At 43.2% G+C, this 18118-nt stretch overlaps 1 protein-coding gene across 2 annotated transcripts in view; it reads right to left on the bottom strand.

The window, feature by feature from the left end:
* Nucleotides 1-18118, bottom strand: part of LOC115140328 (protein Niban 2-like) — a 98232-nt gene that overhangs the window by 5329 nt on the left and 74785 nt on the right. For both annotated transcript variants that reach the window (XM_065026807.1, XM_065026806.1), the window contains exons 14-16: nucleotides 9738-9899; nucleotides 1914-2009; nucleotides 1491-1715 (exon numbers count right to left, since the gene is read on the bottom strand). In XM_065026807.1, coding sequence (XP_064882879.1) covers nucleotides 1491-1715; nucleotides 1914-2009; nucleotides 9738-9899 — 483 coding nt within the window. The remainder of the gene's footprint in view (nucleotides 1-1490; nucleotides 1716-1913; nucleotides 2010-9737; nucleotides 9900-18118) is intronic.

An 18118-nucleotide genomic window follows, 5' to 3' on the forward strand; every position in this document is an offset into this window, starting at 1 on the left:
CGAGTTACACCAGGAAAGAACAATCCCTCCATCAGTGCTCAGATTGTGCGCAATAGGCTGAGAGCGGATCCGTCATGGTCTGGGGCGGTGTGTCACAGCATCATCGGACTGAGCGTGTTGTCATTGCAGGCAATCTCAACGCTGTGCATTACAGGGAAGACATCCTCCCTCATGTGGTACCCTTCCTGCAGGCTCATCTTGACATGACCCTCCAGCATGACGATGCAACCAGCCATGCTGCTCGTTCTGTGTGTGATTTCCTGTAAGACAGGAATGTCAGTGTTCTGCCATGGCCAGTGAATAGCCAGGATCTCAATCCCATTAAGCACGTCTGGGACCTGTTGGAACAGAGGGTGAGGGCTAGGACCATTGCCCCCAGAAATGTCCAGGAACTTGCAGGTGCCTTGAGGGAATAGTGGGGTAACATCTCACAGCAAGAACTGGCAAATATGGTGCAGTCCATGAGGAGCACTGCAGTACTTAATGCAGCTGGTGGTCACACCAGATGCTGACTGACACTTTTGATTTTGACCCCCCCTTTGTTCAGGGACACATTATTCTATTTCTGTTAGTCACGTGTCTGTGGAACTTGTTCAGTTTATGTCTCAGTTGTTGAATCCTATTATGTTCATACAAATATTTACACATATTAAAAGTTTGCTGAAAATAAACGTAGTTGACAGTGAGAGGACATTTATTTTTTTGCTGAGTTTATTTCCTTGATTCCTCGCATCCTTTCTCCTTGGAACCTCCGATCTTCTACTTGAACGTGCTTAGAGAGGGAGACGAGGAGGGACGATGTGATGAAACAAGGAAATACAATTAAGATTCACCCATGTACGAGAAAGGAGGACAGGAAAGAGTCCATCCGCAAATTGTCAATATTAATAGGCAAGAGCAGTGACAGTCAGAGCAGCATTCACAAGAGCAGTGACAGTCAGAGCAGCATTCACAAGAGCAGTGACAGTCAGAGCAGCATTCACAAGAGCAGTGACAGTCAGAGCAGCATTCACAAGAGCAGTGACAGTCAGAGCAGCATTCACAAGAGCAGTGTCAGTCAGAGCAGCATTCACAAGAGCAGTGTCAGTCAGAGCAGCATTCACAAGAGCAGTGACAGTCAGAGCAGCATTCACAAGAGCAGTGTCAGTCAGAGCAGCATTCACAAGAGCAGTGACAGTCAGAGCAGCATTCACAAGAGCAGTGTCAGTCAGAGCAGCATTCACAAGAGCAGTGACAGTCAGAGCAGCATTCACAAGAGCAGTGACAGTCAGAGCAGCATTCACAAGAGCAGTGTCAGTCAGAGCAGCATTCACAAGAGCAGTGTCAGTCAGAGCAGCATTCACAAGAGCAGTGTCAGTCAGAGCAGCATTCACAAGAGCAGTAGGATGCGGAGAAATTAATTCTCAACACAGATCAGGGAATCATGGTTGTCATTCAAAAAATGGGTCAACTGGGACTGAAAATCATTAACAAGGATTAAGGTTACATACTGATAAACACTCGGCTGTTGGAGGGGTAAGGGATGATCAGGGGACCACTGCGTACTGCTGTGGAGTGGCTGGTAGTGGTGGTGTTGGCTGTAGTGATAGAGATGGGTGGAGGGGCTGTAGTGGCGCCGTGTGTAGTAGGCTGCTCTGTGGTAGGCCGTTGGGTGAGGATCATTGATCTGTCATCCTCCTCCTCCTTGACTTTAGGAACATCCTGAAAGGAAGAAGCTAGGAGGAGATACAAAAATAAAATATAATTAAATGGTAATTGGTAGCAAGGCAAAACGACATCTACTACTAACTTAGCAAATGGTATGGTATTACTGGTCACATTATGTTAATACTATATGCAATTAGTAATATCTTAGTCAATCAAACCTTCTGAAGTAACACCCTTTGGGACGGGCCAAAGGTTTGTCCTCTCACCTGAATGCCTGAAACCTGATTCAGTCTCCTGTTGGCTGATGATGGTGGACAGGAAGTCTATCTCCTCATCCACTTCAGGGAAAGTGGTCACTTTGCCTGCATCAAAAAGGAGACCGAAGATGTGGATCACTGGGTTTCAATGATTACACAATGATGAGGCAGCATTTCTAATGGAATTTCACATTTTCCATGCGAGTGAAGGAGAGGAGAGGATGGGAGAAGAGAGGAGGAAAGGAGAGAGATAATGAATCGTCCTCAACCATCCCAATGATTCCAGGTTTGACTCAGATCTACAATTACCAATGATGACCTCATACTACACCATACAGAGAGAGCCTATGGAGACTGATTGTCCACAACAAATCAGTCATCAGATGCTGACAACATAGGCTACACCTAATCAACTACTTATATCCATACAGAATGAAACACTATGAAATACAGTCATAGCCACTGTACTGAATAGATCCAGCGTCTATTCATACTATACAGTGGATTTGGAAAGTATTCCGACCCCTTGACTTTTCCCACATTTTGTTACGCTACAACCTTATTCCAAAATGGATTAATAGAAACTTTTGAAAAATGGAAATATCACATTTACATAGTATTCAGACCCTTTACTCTACTCAGTAGTTTGTTGAAGCACCTTTGACAGCGATTACATCATTGAATCTTCTTGGGTACGACACTACAAGCTTGGCACACCTGTATTTGGGGAGTTTCTCCAATAGACGGTTGTCCTTCTGGAAGGTTCTCCCATCTCCACAGAGGAACTCTGGAGCTGTGTCAGTGTGACCATCAGGTTCTTGGTCACCTCCCTGACCATGGCCCTTCTCCCCCAATTGCTCAGTTTGGCCAGGCATCCATTTCTAGGAAGAGTCCTGGTGGTTCCAAACTTCTTCCATTTAAGAATGAGGCCACTGTGTTGTTGGCGACCATCAATGATGCAGAAATGTTTTGGTACCCTTCCCCAGATCTGTGCCTCGACACAATCCTGTCTCGGAGCTCTACAGATAATTCCTTCGACCTCATGGCTTGGTTTTTGCTCTGACATGCAGTGTCAACTGTGAGAACTTATATAGACAGTTGTGTGCCTTTCCAAATCATGTCCAATCAATTGAATTTACCACAGGTGGACTCCAAGTTGGAGAAACATCTCAAGGATGATCAATGGAAACAGGATGCACCCGAGCACAATTTTGATTCTCATAGCAAAGGGTCTGAATACTTAGGTAAATAAGTATGTTTATGTTTTAAATATTTTTGTTTTCAATTTTTTATAAATTAGCAAAAATGTCTACCATGTTTTTGCTTTGTCTTGTTGTTATGGGGTATTGTGTGTAGATTGATGAGGGTGAAAGAAACAATTTAATCAATTTGATAAAAAGGCTGTAGCGTAACAAAATGTGAAAAAAGTGAAGGGGTCTGAATACTTTACTGAATGCACGGTATGATCTTATTAATAGAAATGCTGTGGGTCAGGAGATCCACAGGAAAACCACAGCACTGCTGACTAAAGGAAATGCAGAGCCTCTGCTACTTGACTCCAGAGAAATCCATTTTAATAGGGACCCAACATGGCTGCCATACGGAATTACATAATGTCATGTAAATGCACCATTAAGCATTAAGGCAGGAGAATCCGGGGATTATCGTGAGAATAACACCCGACTAAGGGCTTTTCTTAGGACCGAAGCCAAGCCAAGAAAAAAGCTGCAACAATGCTGCACAGGTATGAGTGTCAGCCTACCCCGGCCAAACCCTCCCCTAACCCAGACAACGCTGGGCCAAACCCTCTCCTAACCCAGACAACGCTGGGCCAAACCCTCCCCTAACCCGGACAACGCTGGGCCAAACCCTCCCCTAACCCAGACAACGCTGGGCCAACCCCCCCCCCCCCTAACCCAGACAACGCTGGGCCAAACCCTCCCTAACCCGGACAACGCTGGGCCAAACCCTCCCTAACCCAGACAACGCTGGGCCAAACCCTCCCTAACCCAGACAACGCTGGGCCAAACCCTCCCTAACCCAGACAACGCTGGGACAAACCCTCCCTAACCCGGACAACGCTGGGCCAAACCCTCCCTAACCCGGACAACGCTGGGCCAAACCCTCCCTAACCCAGACAACGCTGGGTCAAACCCTCCCCTAACCCAGACAACGCTGGGCCAAACCCTCCCCTAACCCAGACAACGCTGAGCCAAACCCTCCCTAACCCGGACAACGCTGGGCCAAACCCTCCCTAACCCAGACAACGCTGGGCCAAACTCTCCCTAACCCGGACAACGCTGGGCCAAACCCTCCCCTAACCCAGACAACGCTGGGCCAAACCCTCCCTAACCCGGACAACGCTGAGCCAAACCCTCCCTAACCCGGACAACGCTGGGCCAAACCCTCCCCTAACGCGGACAACGCTGGGCCAAACCCTCCCCTAACCCGGACAACGCTGGGCCAAACCCCCCTAACCCAGACAACGCTGGGCCAAACCCCCCCTAACCCAGACAACGCTGGGCCAAACCCTCCCTAACCCGGACAACGCTGGGCCAAACCCTCCCTAACCCAGACAACGCTGGGCCAAACCCTCCCCTAACCCAGACAACGCTGGGCCAAACCCTCCCCTAACCCAGACAACGCTGGGCCAAACCCTCCCTAACCCAGACAACGCTGGGCCAAACTCTCCCTAACCCGGACAACGCTGGGCCAAACCCTCCCTAACCCAGACAACGCTGGGCCAAACCCTCCCTAACCCAGACAATGCTGGGCCAAACTCTCCCCTAACCCGGGCAAAGCTGGGCCAAACCCTCCCCTAACCCAGACAACGCTGGGCCAAACCCTCCCCTAACCCAGACAACGCTGGGCCAAACCCTCCCCTAACCCAGACAATGCTGGGCCAAACTCTCCCCTAACCCGGACAACGCTGGGCCAAACCCTCCCCTAACCCGGACAACGCTGGGCCAAACCCTCCCCTAACCCAGACAACGCTGGGCCAAACCCCCCCCTAACCCAGACAACGCTGGGCCAAACCCTCCCCTAACGCGGACTACGCTGGGCCAAACCCTCCCCTAACCCGGACAACGCTGGGCCAAACCCTCCCCTAACCCGGACAACGCTGGGCCAAATTGCGCCGTCCTATGAGACTCCCGATCAAGGCCGGTTGTGATAAAGCCCGGGATCGAACCAACCCAAACTGTTGCAAACCAAATGCTAGGCTATGAGCATGGGAAGACAGTGTCTAGATGCCAGGGGAGATGAAGTTGATCAATTGTCTGGCTGGACTGTGGGACAGTGGATGCATATTGATAATTCAAATGGAACTAATAACATGCATTACACAGGGATCGTGGTGAATAACAACCATTCTGCATTCAGGATCCAAACAACCTGTTTTATAATGAAGGTGTGGTATATGGCAAATATACCATCCTTAAGGGATGTTCTTATCCACGATGCAACACGGAGTGCCTGGACACAGCCCTTAGCCATGGTATATTGACCATATACCACCAACCCCCCCAGAGGTGCCTTATTGCTATTATAAACTTGTTACCAACGTAATTAGAGCAGTAAAAATAAATGTTGTCATACCCGTGGTTTACGGTCTGATATACCACGGCTGTCAGTCAAATCGGCAATAAGGGCTCAAACAATGCAGTTTATAATATTTCATAATGTATATAAATGTAATGTATGTATCTCCGTGATTCCATCCATATACCACATACTGGTACTCAGGACTGGGAGGAATGTCAGACAGAAGGAACTGCTCCATGCTGTCCCCATGTGGCAAGTGTGAAAAAACACCTAAAAACAACAAGTGAATTGACAAATCGCTCATCAAGTACAAAAGCCTTGCGCAAACAAACTGTAGCCTATTACAAGCATCAAAGAGCTTCGTGTTGGCAGAGAGAACACACTGCATGTTTACATTGGATTGGTGTGTGATCCATCATACAGTTATGATGAGGCTCTGTGTGCCAGGGAGACAGACTGACTGATGCATGGTGCAGCGTGTGGTTCTGTAGTGTGTGTGCCGGCGTATTTTAGACTGAGTAAGCCAGTGATACTGTAATGCTGGCTGAATCAGAGAGTGAGTGAGAGTGAGGGGTGCAGTGTGTATGTGAGAAAGTGTGTGGGTATTGGTGAGAGTAGGTGAATAAGTGTGGTGCAGTACGTGGGTGGATGGGTCAGCCTCTCTGTCACGCAGTGCTGCTCTGAGCGTGTGGGTGAAGGGTAGAGGGCGGGAGGGAGATACAGAGATAATGAGAGAGGGAGAAAGAAACAGAGAGAGGAAGAGAAAAATACTGTAGAGAGAGTTATTGAGAAAGAGAGAGCTGAGAGAAGTACAGAGATAAAGAGAGGAGGGAACAGAGAGAGATACAGAGAGAGATACAGAGAGAGAAAGAGAGAGCAGAGAGAAGTACAGAGATAGAGGGGAGGGAACAGAGAGAGATACAGAGAGAGATACAGAGAGATACAGAGAGAGAGAGAGAGACACAGAGGGAGATACAGAGAGAGATAAAGAGAGGAGGGAACAGAGAGAGATACAGAGAGAGATACAGAGAGAGAGATACAGAGAGAGAGATACAGAGAGAGAAAGAGAGAGGAGGGAACAGAGAGAGATACAGAGAGAGAAAGAGAGAGGGAACAGAGAGAGATACAGAGAGAGAAAGAGAGGAGGGAACAGAGAGAGATACAGAGAGAGATACAGAGAGAGAGAGAGATACAGAGAGAGATACAGAGAGAGATACAGAGAGAGCAGAGAGAAGTACAGAGATAAAGAGGGGAGGGAACAGAGAAAGTTACAGAGAGAGATACAGAGAGAGAGAGAGAGATACAGAGAGATATCTGTCACAAAATGTCAATTCAATTCAAAAAGGTGTTTTCCTTTATTGGCATGGTAAACATACTGTATGTTTACATTGTCAAAGCAATTAAAATAAATAAACAATAGTGAGAAAAAAAACAAATGAACAGCTCTGCACACAGGTCAGAGAAGCAAAGTGCCCAGTCATCTAAGGTTATACAATACAGATGGGTTCACCTGTGGCTTCTAAGATCTGAATAATACATTAGTATAGATCCATCTGCTGGGAACCCTGTAATCAATCCTTCCTATTCAGTCCAATTCAACTATTGTATTCAACAGACCACAGATAAAGAAAATCATAAACGTATATCATCTAGAAGCTTAGCAAAAACCTGTATTTTCTGTGAAAAACAGAGGACATCGTGTGTGTGTGTGTGTGTGTGTGTGTGTGTGTGTGTGTGTGTGTGTGTGTGAGAGTGAGAAGAGGCAACCCCGGGATGATGGCCTTCTAGACAGAGTTCTCTGTCCAGTGTCTGTGGTCTTTTGCTCATCTTAATCTTTTATTTTTATTTGCCAGTCTGAGATATGGCTTTTTCTTTGTAACTCTGCCTAGAAGGCCAGCATCCCGGAGTTGCCTCGTCACCGTTGACGTTGAGACTTTGCTGGTACTATTTAATGAAGCTGCCAGTTGAGGACTTGTGAGGTGTCTTTCTCAAACTAGACACTCCAATGTACCGGTCATCTTGCTCAGTTGTGCACCGGGGCCTCTCACTCTTTCTATTCTGGTTAGGGCCAGTTTGTGCTGTTCTGTGAAGGGAGTAGTACACAGTGTTGTACGAGATCTTCAGTTTCTTGGCAATTTCTCGCATGGAATAGCCTTCATTTCTCAGAACAAGAATAGAATGACGAGTTTCAGAAGATAGTTCTTTGTTTCTGGCCATTTTGAGCCTGTAATCGAACCCACAAATGCTGATGCTCCTGATACTCAACTAGTCTAAAGAAGGCCCGTTTTATTGTTTCTTTAAATCAGCACAACAGTTTTCAGCTGTGCTAACATAATTGCAAAAGGGTTTTCTAATGATCAATTAGCCTTTTAAAATGATAAGGTTGGATTAGCTAACACAATGTGCCATTGGAACACAGGAGTGATGGTTGCTGATAATGGGCCTCTGTATGCCTATGTAGATATTCCTTCTGATAGTGGATATGTTGAAATCAGACTTTTTAAATGTACAAATTCAACATATTTTAGTGAAGGTTTGTCTGTTGAAATTTGGTTACCATGATGATATAATCTTGTGGTTGAAATTTCACCCTCAAAACAGTTGATGTTGATGACTTTTTCCGATCCAATGTATTTACAAAGTAGATTCCACATCACAATACGTTGACAAATGACTTTGAAACAACGTTGAATTGATCAGTTTGTACCCAGTGGGTAGGCGGTGAGTGAGTCAGAGCTGACTTCAGAGCTGAGTGGGATCTAATACAGGCCAGTGGGCTGCTCAGCACTTAACACTGGTAGCCGGTATCTCTCTCTATTACATCTCTTACTACAGACCAGTTTCCCAACAGCAATGGAACTTAGGCTTAAGAATGTTTTACCGGTGCATCTTTCCTACATCGACCGAAGATGTAACATGAGTTTAACAAAACACCACACAGAAAGAATGTTTGCTAAGTGAGTCATTGAGGCATGTTACAATACAGATAGTATCAAAAGAAAGGAAGCACTGCTCTCAGATCAGTGTTCTACCTTTCCAATCTTACCTTAACATTATAATTATTACAATGACGACAGATCAGCTCATAGAGAGATTTTAGCCTATCACCTAAAGGCTACAAATATTGAGGTGGCTTATCATTGCAAGTTAGGCTACACATTATGAAATACATTGAAACAGTAGCATACAAATAGTGAAATAAAACTCAATTGAATTAACATGAAATTGATTTCAATATCATTCAAATATATAGGCCTATGAAGTCTATACTGTATTTATATATTTGAATACAGTCATCTCGGTTTTCATTTGAATCCTGTGGTTTTACATCCTTGGATAGTTATGCAAAGAAATGGGTCATTTAGTATTTGTAGGCAGTGTCACATTCATTCTGAAGATTCTAACGATGAACGTAGCCTTAAGATACCGGGTTCAGGCCAGACAGCCATGCATCTCACACAGATGGTGAATCAGGTGAAATGATCCCGAATCTAAATCTATTTCCGTTTCCGTCTTTCGTCAATGGTGTACTGGATTTCTTTCCAACACTAATCTTTCTTTCTTTATGTATGGTCTTGATGTTTTGTCCCCTCCAGTGGTAGAACTAAGACTAAATCTAAGATATCTCTTTAGGGTTTTAGTGACAATTGTTTTCTATCGGTACCACTTTCATTTTGGCCAAAACCATATGAATCTATTCCATTGCTCTAACTCTCTCGAAACTGACCTTTTTCCTGAGCGATCATCTCTCATTCCCCTGATGACGCATCACCTAGCAGCATAATTAACACTCGTTAAAGTCAGAGGCTGTGGGGGCCTGGAAGGGAGAGACTAAACCTAATAGCATCTTGCCATTAAAATGGAGCACCGTAAACTCCTTTTCACATTAAACTAGTCTCCTGTGACAACGAGAACATTAAAATGGAGCACCGTAAACTCCTTTTCACATTAAACTAGTCTCCTGTGACAACGAGAACATTAAAATGGAGCACCGTAAACTCCTTTTCACATTATACTAGTCTCCTGTGACAACGAGAACATTAAAATGTTACATCTGTTGGGAGATGGTGGGATATGACAACTGAAATGGAACAATTCTTTCTGTGCGTTGGTTTTGTGTCACTGGGGCTGCCGAAGAGGATGCACCCTGGTTCTGCACTAGTACAACTCCTCCCCATCCTCCACGCAGAACCTAATTGAGTAGCTCACACAACATTTGGTTCTGGGTTGTCGATATTACATTCAACATGTATGCCTTTAATGTTCCTACACTTGCAGTAGAAAACTTACCAAAATGAGGGGTGTGACTGGGCCTCCTCTTCACTATGCATCTGCCATGGGAGTTCTCTACCAGCGGGGTGAGGCAGGGGCCACAGTGTGAGCTGCCCGGCTGGCAGAAATGTCTCCTTGCTCGGGCACAGTCCAGGCTACGTGGGCATACAGAAGAAGACCCTGTGAAAACAGACAGACACAGACTAACATTAGTTTTCACATCCATTACTGGATCTCACACAGTTTGAATTTGAACTCCAGTACTCCTCCACCAAAAGTGAAAATAGGCAAGCCTCTCTCTTCCTGACCGTCAGTGTTAATATCAACATCAGCAGACACATTACTTCATCGTGATATAATTTTAAATGTAAAAATTAAAATCAAATGTAAATTTAAAAACAAAGCACTGGTCTCTAAGATAATAATAATCATTGAGGCTTCCACACAAATTGGACACGACACCAGAGAACTCATCTCATTATGCAGGCATTAAGTCTTACAGCCTAGCTATTATCAGGGAGCCTGAGGTGACAACGGAAGAGCGAGTGAGAAAGAGAAAAGGGAGGAAATATAGTCACCAGCTCTACCACACACCAAGCTACAGCTAATCAGACTAGATATGAGCCTTAGGGCGGCAGGTAGCTCAGTGGTTGGGCTAGTAACCGTAAGGTTGCTAGATCAAATCCCAGAGTTGACAAGGTAAAAATATGTCGTTATGCCCCTGAGACAAAGCAGTTAACCGACTGTTCCCCTGATTCAGAGGGGTTGGGTTACATACGGAAGACACATTTCAGTTGAAGGCATTTAGTTGTACAACTGACTAGGTATCCTCTTTCCCCTGGTCAAAAACGGTGGACTAAATAAGGAATAGGGGTGTCATTTAAGAGCCCTAGTTTCAGAAGACAATATCTACTTCACTGCCTCTAACTGAAAATCAGGGATCTCAGTCACTTTAATTCATCACTGTACCAAGTCTATGGTTGTCATAGAAACCAACCTCCTCCGACTTCAAAGTCTTTAGATTGTTATCTGAAGTTTGAAATAATACTGCAGGTTTAGGCTCCCATGGATGAGCATGCTGTTCCAGGTGGAAATCCTTCATTCTGACATGAAAAGATGAAGCCCGGAACCTACTTTTACGCTGCCGTTCGATACTGTTTTGGAGCCGGAGTTGGGCCAAGGTTGTGAACAGCTGTCAGATATATGGCTGTGTGCAGTGGGGTGAAGGTGGGATGCGTTAAGGGAGAGAGCTGTCAGCTAGGTCACTTTCACATGGAATAATACCCCTTAAATGACAGACCAAAATAGTGAGTGAGTCAGTCTGCCCAAGGCTCCTGAGTCCTGCTGCGTTGTGTGTCTGTTATCATGCCGAGTAAGCCTGCTTAACAGAGTAAACGCCTGGCCAAACCCTTCACCAACTGAATAACGCTTTCCCCAGACTGTTAAGCTGTGTGCCGAATGGCACCCTAATCCCTATATGGGGGTCGCCCTACTTTTTATATAGGGAATAGTGTGCTATTTGGGACACAGACCTAGTCTTTGTGTGTGTGACAGGCGTCACCTGGGCTAAACTTAAAAGGGATGTTAGAGAAATGCTTACAACCAGCCACTGCCCGTTCTGTCTCCGCCCGCCAATGGTCTGTAAACCAGTCCCTCCAGGATTTCCCAATGGTCTGTAAACCAGTCCCTCCAGGATTTCCCAATGGTCTGTAAACCAGTCCCTCCAGGATTTCCCAATGGTCTGTAAACCAGTCCCTCCAGGATTTCACTGGGATTTTCGGTGATATTTGAGGGCAAAAATGCTTGATTTTCCCACGGCAATTATTCCATTTTGCATGGCAATATGAGATGTTTGTCCAATTTGTCTTGAAAATGCACTGCCGAGGGAAACCGTTTGTTGACGTGTGGCTTGATTGATCCATATTATGCAGTAAATGTGCGGTGATTGGTTGAAATTGTGACCTCTCTTTTTGTACTGTGGTAATGAGGCAGTTTTATGTGTTTTATTGTCCAGTAATATATGTGGGGAATTTGGGATTTTGCAACAACAAAAATGAGATCGTAGAATCCTGGAAAGACTGGTCAGCAATTGTAGCGATGTGTCGTTTGAATGTCATATGTTGAACAATACGATTGAACTGACCATAACCAAATAGGTTCTCCCCCCAAAATGTCTTCTGTACCTCCAAGACAATGGGTGGTAAAAATGGCTCTCGACACCTAGGGGTGTAACCATGTGACCTAGCAGGACTAGAAAAGTACTGCTCCCCTTGCTCAACTCTGGACCAGAAGGACCACAGGCCCTGGACCTTTGCCTTTAATGGCCAGAACTGGTAACTGATAAGTTTGGGGAAAAGTACCTTTTAGGGAATAGAACTTGTAATCCAGTACAGAAATTGGTACTAAACAGTCTCAGAAGAAAACAGAAGACTTAAGAGCTAGTGTAGCCTGAACTGTACACTTAAAATAACCTTCTACAAGGAAGAAAACAGAAGACTTAAGAGCTAGTGTAGCCTGAACTGTACACTTAAAATAACCTTCTACAAGGAAGAAAACAGAAGACTTAAGAGCTAGTGTAGCCTGAACGGTACACTTAAAATAACCTTCTACAAGGAAGAAAACAGAAGACTTAAGAGCTAGTGTAGCCTGAACGGTACACTTAAAATAACCTTCTACAAGGAAGAAAACAGAAGCCTTTAAGAGCTAGTGTAGCCTGAACGGTACACTTAAAATAACCTTCTACAAGGAAGAAAACAGAAGACTTAAGAGCTAGTGTAGCCTGAACGGTACACTTAAAATAACCTTCTACAAGGCAAGGAAGAGTCGACCTTTAGAGCTGGTGTAGCCTGAACGGTACACTTAAAATAACCTTCTACAAGGCAAGGAAGAGTCGACCTTTAGAGCTGGTGTAGCCTGAACGGTACACTTAAAATAACCTTCTACAAGGCAAGGAAGAGTCGACCTTTAGAGCACAGCCTCTGCAACTCAAGCAAGGAGTCAACAGAGAAGAGCAACAATCATAAGGACACTAACTCAGGAGCAACCTGAAGGAGGAACCACCCAACTCAACCAGAAAGCACACACATCCATCTTTTTCCATTGTTATCCTCCATGTGGCCTGAACAATCAAGAAGCCACAACAGATTTTGATTACAGACTGAGTTGAATAAAATGTCATGTTCAGGATCTCCAGACCTTCACTCCTTATCTTTCATTCGATTTCATTATCATTTTCATCATGTTTGTAAATATTTTGATGAGTGTTATTAAATGTTGATTGAATAAATACATTGTGATTGTCTATATATACTAGTAAAGAACTCCAACAGATCCACATCTTCAGATTAATAAATGTATTACTCTTTTTGTAGTCTTCTAGAGTTAATAACTCAGAAGTAAGGTCTTCTTGGAAGACCATTTTGTCCAATAACTGGACTCGTGCCCCATTAATAATAGAATAGTATTAACAGTGGAGTAAAGTTAAGTATTTTATGTAAAAAATACTTTAAAGTACTAATTAAGTAGTGTTTTGGGTATCTGTACATTACTATTTATATTTTTGATAACTTTTACACCACTACATCCCTAAAGAAAATAAATGTACTTTTTAAGCCATACGTGCTTAGCAGGACAATGGTCCAATTCACACACTTAAGAGAATATCCCTGGTCATCCTTACTGCTTCTGATCTGGAGGACTCATGAAACAAATACTTTATTTGTAAATTATGTCTGAGTGCTGGAGTGTGGAGGCTACTCGTAATTTAAAAAACATATTTGCTTAATATAACGAATTTGAAATTATTTATACTTTTACTTTTGATATTTAAGTATATTTTAGCAATTACATTTACCCTTAACCCTAAAGTATATTTTAAAACAAATACTTTGACTTTTACTCAAGTAGTATTTTACTGGGTGACTTTCACTAGAAGCATTTTCTATTAAGGTATCTTTACTTTTACTCAAGTATGACAATTGGGTCTTTTTTCCACCACTGAGTAATAAGTGTCCACAGTACCCTGCACATTCAAGGGAAGCAACTCATTAAAGTAAACCCCTCAATACTAACCCTTGACTGACATCACATCCCTTTGGAGGGCTACGCAGCTGAAACTCTGAAAGGCTGCTGCGGTTGCCATAACGACTGCCATGGCAACTGAGACTGTGTGACATCATCAGAGTCACACTGTGAATGCAGAAGGCGGGGGAAGATAAGGGGGGGGGGGTACCTATCAAGAGAGACAAATGGGGATGAACAAGCTAAGATTAAGACAAACGATAAGAAGAGGGGAACGTTTATTTTAAGTTGGCTGGCAAGACCAAGGACAGGAGACCAAGGACAGTGTTTATGTTAAGTAGTAGGATATGTCCCATTCTGTTTCTGATAAATGTTAGCAACCAGATATTCATGAATCCCATCTGAATGTAATTGTATAGTAGCTAAACAATATAGCGATTTTGTTTCACAAATTCTCATATTTGTCCTCATTCTTATAGTCCAGACCTGAGCAAAGTCCGGCACGGGGGCCATATGTGGCCCACGACCTGATTCAATACGATCCGCGGAATCATGCTCAGATCACATAAAAAAATTGCGATAGTAAAGGTTTGAAAAATGTATTCGTTATTCAAATGAAAAGCACAATGGATACTGTTTTTATTAATGATTTAACTCCCACCACTTGAGGGAGATTTATTTTAAAGGCAGGTATAAATAACAACTGTACGAGGACAGACAGTGGCTGACACACACACGTCACAGTTACAAATAGTAGCTAGCTAGAAATTAGCGCAAAAGGTTGTTTTTCCAAAGAAAAGTAGCTCATGAATGTAGGGTGTTCCAGCAAGAGTGGACATCGAAATATTTTCGAAAGGAATTTTCACTAAACTGCATTCAGCAAACGACGGAATTGAGAGCACTAGCTGTCCCACAAAATTGCTAAACATAGCAAGCCATTCGCTGAGGGAGAATTCATTAAATAATGTTTAATTGACTGAAGCAATATGAGCCATGTTGTGGATACAGTCACACAAGTGGTAAACTTCATAAGAGCAAAATCTTCAAAACCACAGGCAGTCTCACTGTTGGAGACAGAGTCAGGTCATGCAGATCTCCCCCACCACGCAAACGTGAGACGGGGAAGTTTAGGGAAGTTTAGGGAAGTTGCTTAAAAAGGGCGTGGGACCTGAAGGTTGGAGATTGCTGAGTTTTTGCAAATGAAAGGAAAATGTGAATTTCCCTCAACTGCAAGATGAAGAATGGTTGGCTGATTTTTCCTTCACTGTGGACATCATGACCCTCGAATTAACTCAATTCCAAACTAAAGGGAAGGGCCTTTTTGCACATCAGATGTTCAGCCTTGTCAAAGCCTTCAAGGGAAAATGACTCCTCCTGACCCGCCAAGTAGAAGCCAACTATCTCCCCTACCTTCTGACACTGCTAGTCTGTTCCCTATCAGATGACCAGCGGGAGAAGTATACATCGCTGCTGCGTGCTTTGAACGGTGAATGTTGAGGATTTCAAAGTGTTGGGAAATGACATGCTGTTGGTTTCCTCTCCTTTCACCTTCAATGTGGATAACGCTCCCACTGACCTGCAACTTGAGCTTATCGATCTTCAGTCTGATGCAGTGATTAGAGAACTCTCAAAACAATGTCACTGACAAGGTTGTATGCATCTCTCAATGAACAAAACATTCCAAAGATTAGGAGTCATGCTCAGAAGATGTTTGTAGTGTTTGGGTCAACCTGTGTATGTGAACAGACATATTCAGTGATGAAATATAACAAGTCAAGGCACAGATCTTCTCTTACTGACTTACTGACTTACTTCTCTTACCTCTCAGCAATCCTGTGCATAGCGACATCAGAAACTATACCTGACTTCACTGCTCTAGTCAATGCCCATCAGAGACTTCACTCCTCACACTGAGTACTTTAAATGTAATGTTGAGCTCTCTCTCTTTCTTGTGTTTTTGTGCATCCCCATTAACAAGAGTTCTGTCCGTGGTGCTGAATGTAGTGCACATTTCCCTCCATTTAGTTTATTGCATGTTTCATAACGAAAATACCTACCAAAAGGGGAACATGGATGTGGTTTATTTCTGTGCATGTTAAAAAGTAAAATAAGTGGCATATCTGGATGTGATTTACAGTAGATATATCTGTCAACACAGTCATACACATGATGTATAATCCTGTAATATGATTCTGGCCCATGATGGCAAAAATATATTCTAATGTGGCCCTCCATGGAAAATAATTGCCCAGGCCCGTTATAGTCCGCGTCCCAAATGGCACCATATTCCCTTTAAGGTTGTGGTCAAAAGTAGTGCACTATGTAGGGAATAGGGTGCAATTTGGGACACATACTCAGTTTTCCTGATCTGACTAACAACATTTCTGACCCAATTTGCTACTTTTGCATTTGACAAATCAGCCCTCTCAATTGGTCCTGACAGAGAGCAGATCTCCTATAATCTTCATTCAGCAGCAGCAGGGTATAAATCACCCTGGCTAAGTTCCCCAGAGAGCACAGTCTGTCTACAAATCAGCTAGTGTAGCCTAGCCCCAGCCTAGAGAAAGGAATAGTTTTCCTCTGCAGTATGTGAGTGGCATTGAGATCCTATTATTTCTGGTTTCTATCACTTCTAACATTTCTAATCCTACAAATTCCATTGAATTCTGTAGTGAGTGGTATGAACACCTAACAAGATCCGTATCCACTTGTGATGGTCTTTAGGCAGCATCCAGCTGCTTACTGTCTAGGCTAAGCCAAGCATGCACATATCTGACTAAGCCATTCAAGAGCGGCATTCTATCGTTTTCTTACCTTATCTGACGGTCAAGAAATCCACTACACTTTGGAGGTTACCTGGTCCATTTAGCAGACAGACCTGGGTTCAAATACTATTTTAATTCATTTCTAAATACCTATCTGGGCTTGGTTGAGCTTGCCTGGCTTAAATGGACCAAATGAATTGGCCCAAAATGGTAAATCTTGTCCACCTGTCACTCAAGGCAGGCTAGAGTAAATGCTCAAAGTATTTTACGAGTCATCTTTTTTCGACCAATTGACTGGCCAAAATTCTAAAATGTGTATTTTATCATAAATATAGGCAACACCCTATGTGTTTTAATAAAATCAACTATATGTAGACTACTGAGCTTGTCTGATGCTTTAAGCACACTGTGGTTAAATAATTGAGACACAAATGACTCAAGAGGGAGCCAGAGATAAAGATAGCCTAACCAGATTTTGTTTTTAAACTGTTCCCGACCTTCCTCCTCCAGCTTCTGCCATTACGTTGCCATTACACCCCTGGGGTAGCCAGTAATAGCCAGTAACATTTGGAGTGCCAATTTATCTTACCATTTATACCGATCTGCGTGCCAGTTATGACATTCGTATGCACATTGCTCCACAACAATTTAATTTATTTTAGAATAAAGCCTTGGTAGCTTATAATTTTCATTAATCACAAATGATTTTATCTAAATAAAAATGAAGTAACTTTATTGTCATTCCCAACTACATTACCAGTCAACAATTGACACCTACTCATTCCAGGGTTTTTCTTTGTTTTTACTATTTTCTACATTGTAGAATAAAAGTGAAAACATCAAAACTATGAAATAACACATTGAATTATGTAGTAACCAAAAAAAAGCGTTAAACAAAACATATTTTACATTAGAGATTCTTCTAAGTAGCCACCCTTTGCCTTGACAGCTTTCACACTCTTGGCATTCTCTCAACCAGCCTCATGAGGTAGTCAACCTGGAATGCATTTCAATTAACAGGTGTGGCTTCTTAAAAGTTCATTTGTGGAATTTATTTTCTTCTTAATGCGTTTGAGCCAATCAGTTGTGTTGTAACAAGGTAGGGTTGGAACAGTATACAGAAGATGGTCTTTTACCAAATAGGGCTAAGTCCATTTTATGGCAAGAACAGCTCAAATAAGCAAAGATAAATGACAGTCCATCATTACTTTAACCTTTCTGGCGCAGGCGTGCCGCTAGCGACCCACCTCAACAACATCTGGTGAAATTGCAGAGCGCCAAATTAAAATTACAGAAATAGTAATAATAAACAATGAAAAAACAAGTGTTATACATCAGTTAAAATATTAACTTCTTGTTAATCCAGCCGCTTTGTCAGATTTAAAAAAGGCTTTACGGCCCCACATACAAACATTTTCCAACCAAGCAGATAAGTCATGAAAGTCAGAAATAGCTATAAAATGAATCACTTACCTTTGAAGATCTTCATATGGTTGCATTCAGAAGGGTCCCAGTTACACAATAAATGGTAGTTTTGTTCGATAAAGTCCATCTTTATATCCCAAAAACTCTGTTTTGTTGGCGCGTTTTGTTCAGTAATCCACTGGCTCAAAG

Source organism: Oncorhynchus nerka, linkage group LG13 (assembly GCF_034236695.1).
Source record: "Oncorhynchus nerka isolate Pitt River linkage group LG13, Oner_Uvic_2.0, whole genome shotgun sequence".
Lineage (NCBI taxonomy): Eukaryota > Metazoa > Chordata > Actinopteri > Salmoniformes > Salmonidae > Oncorhynchus > Oncorhynchus nerka.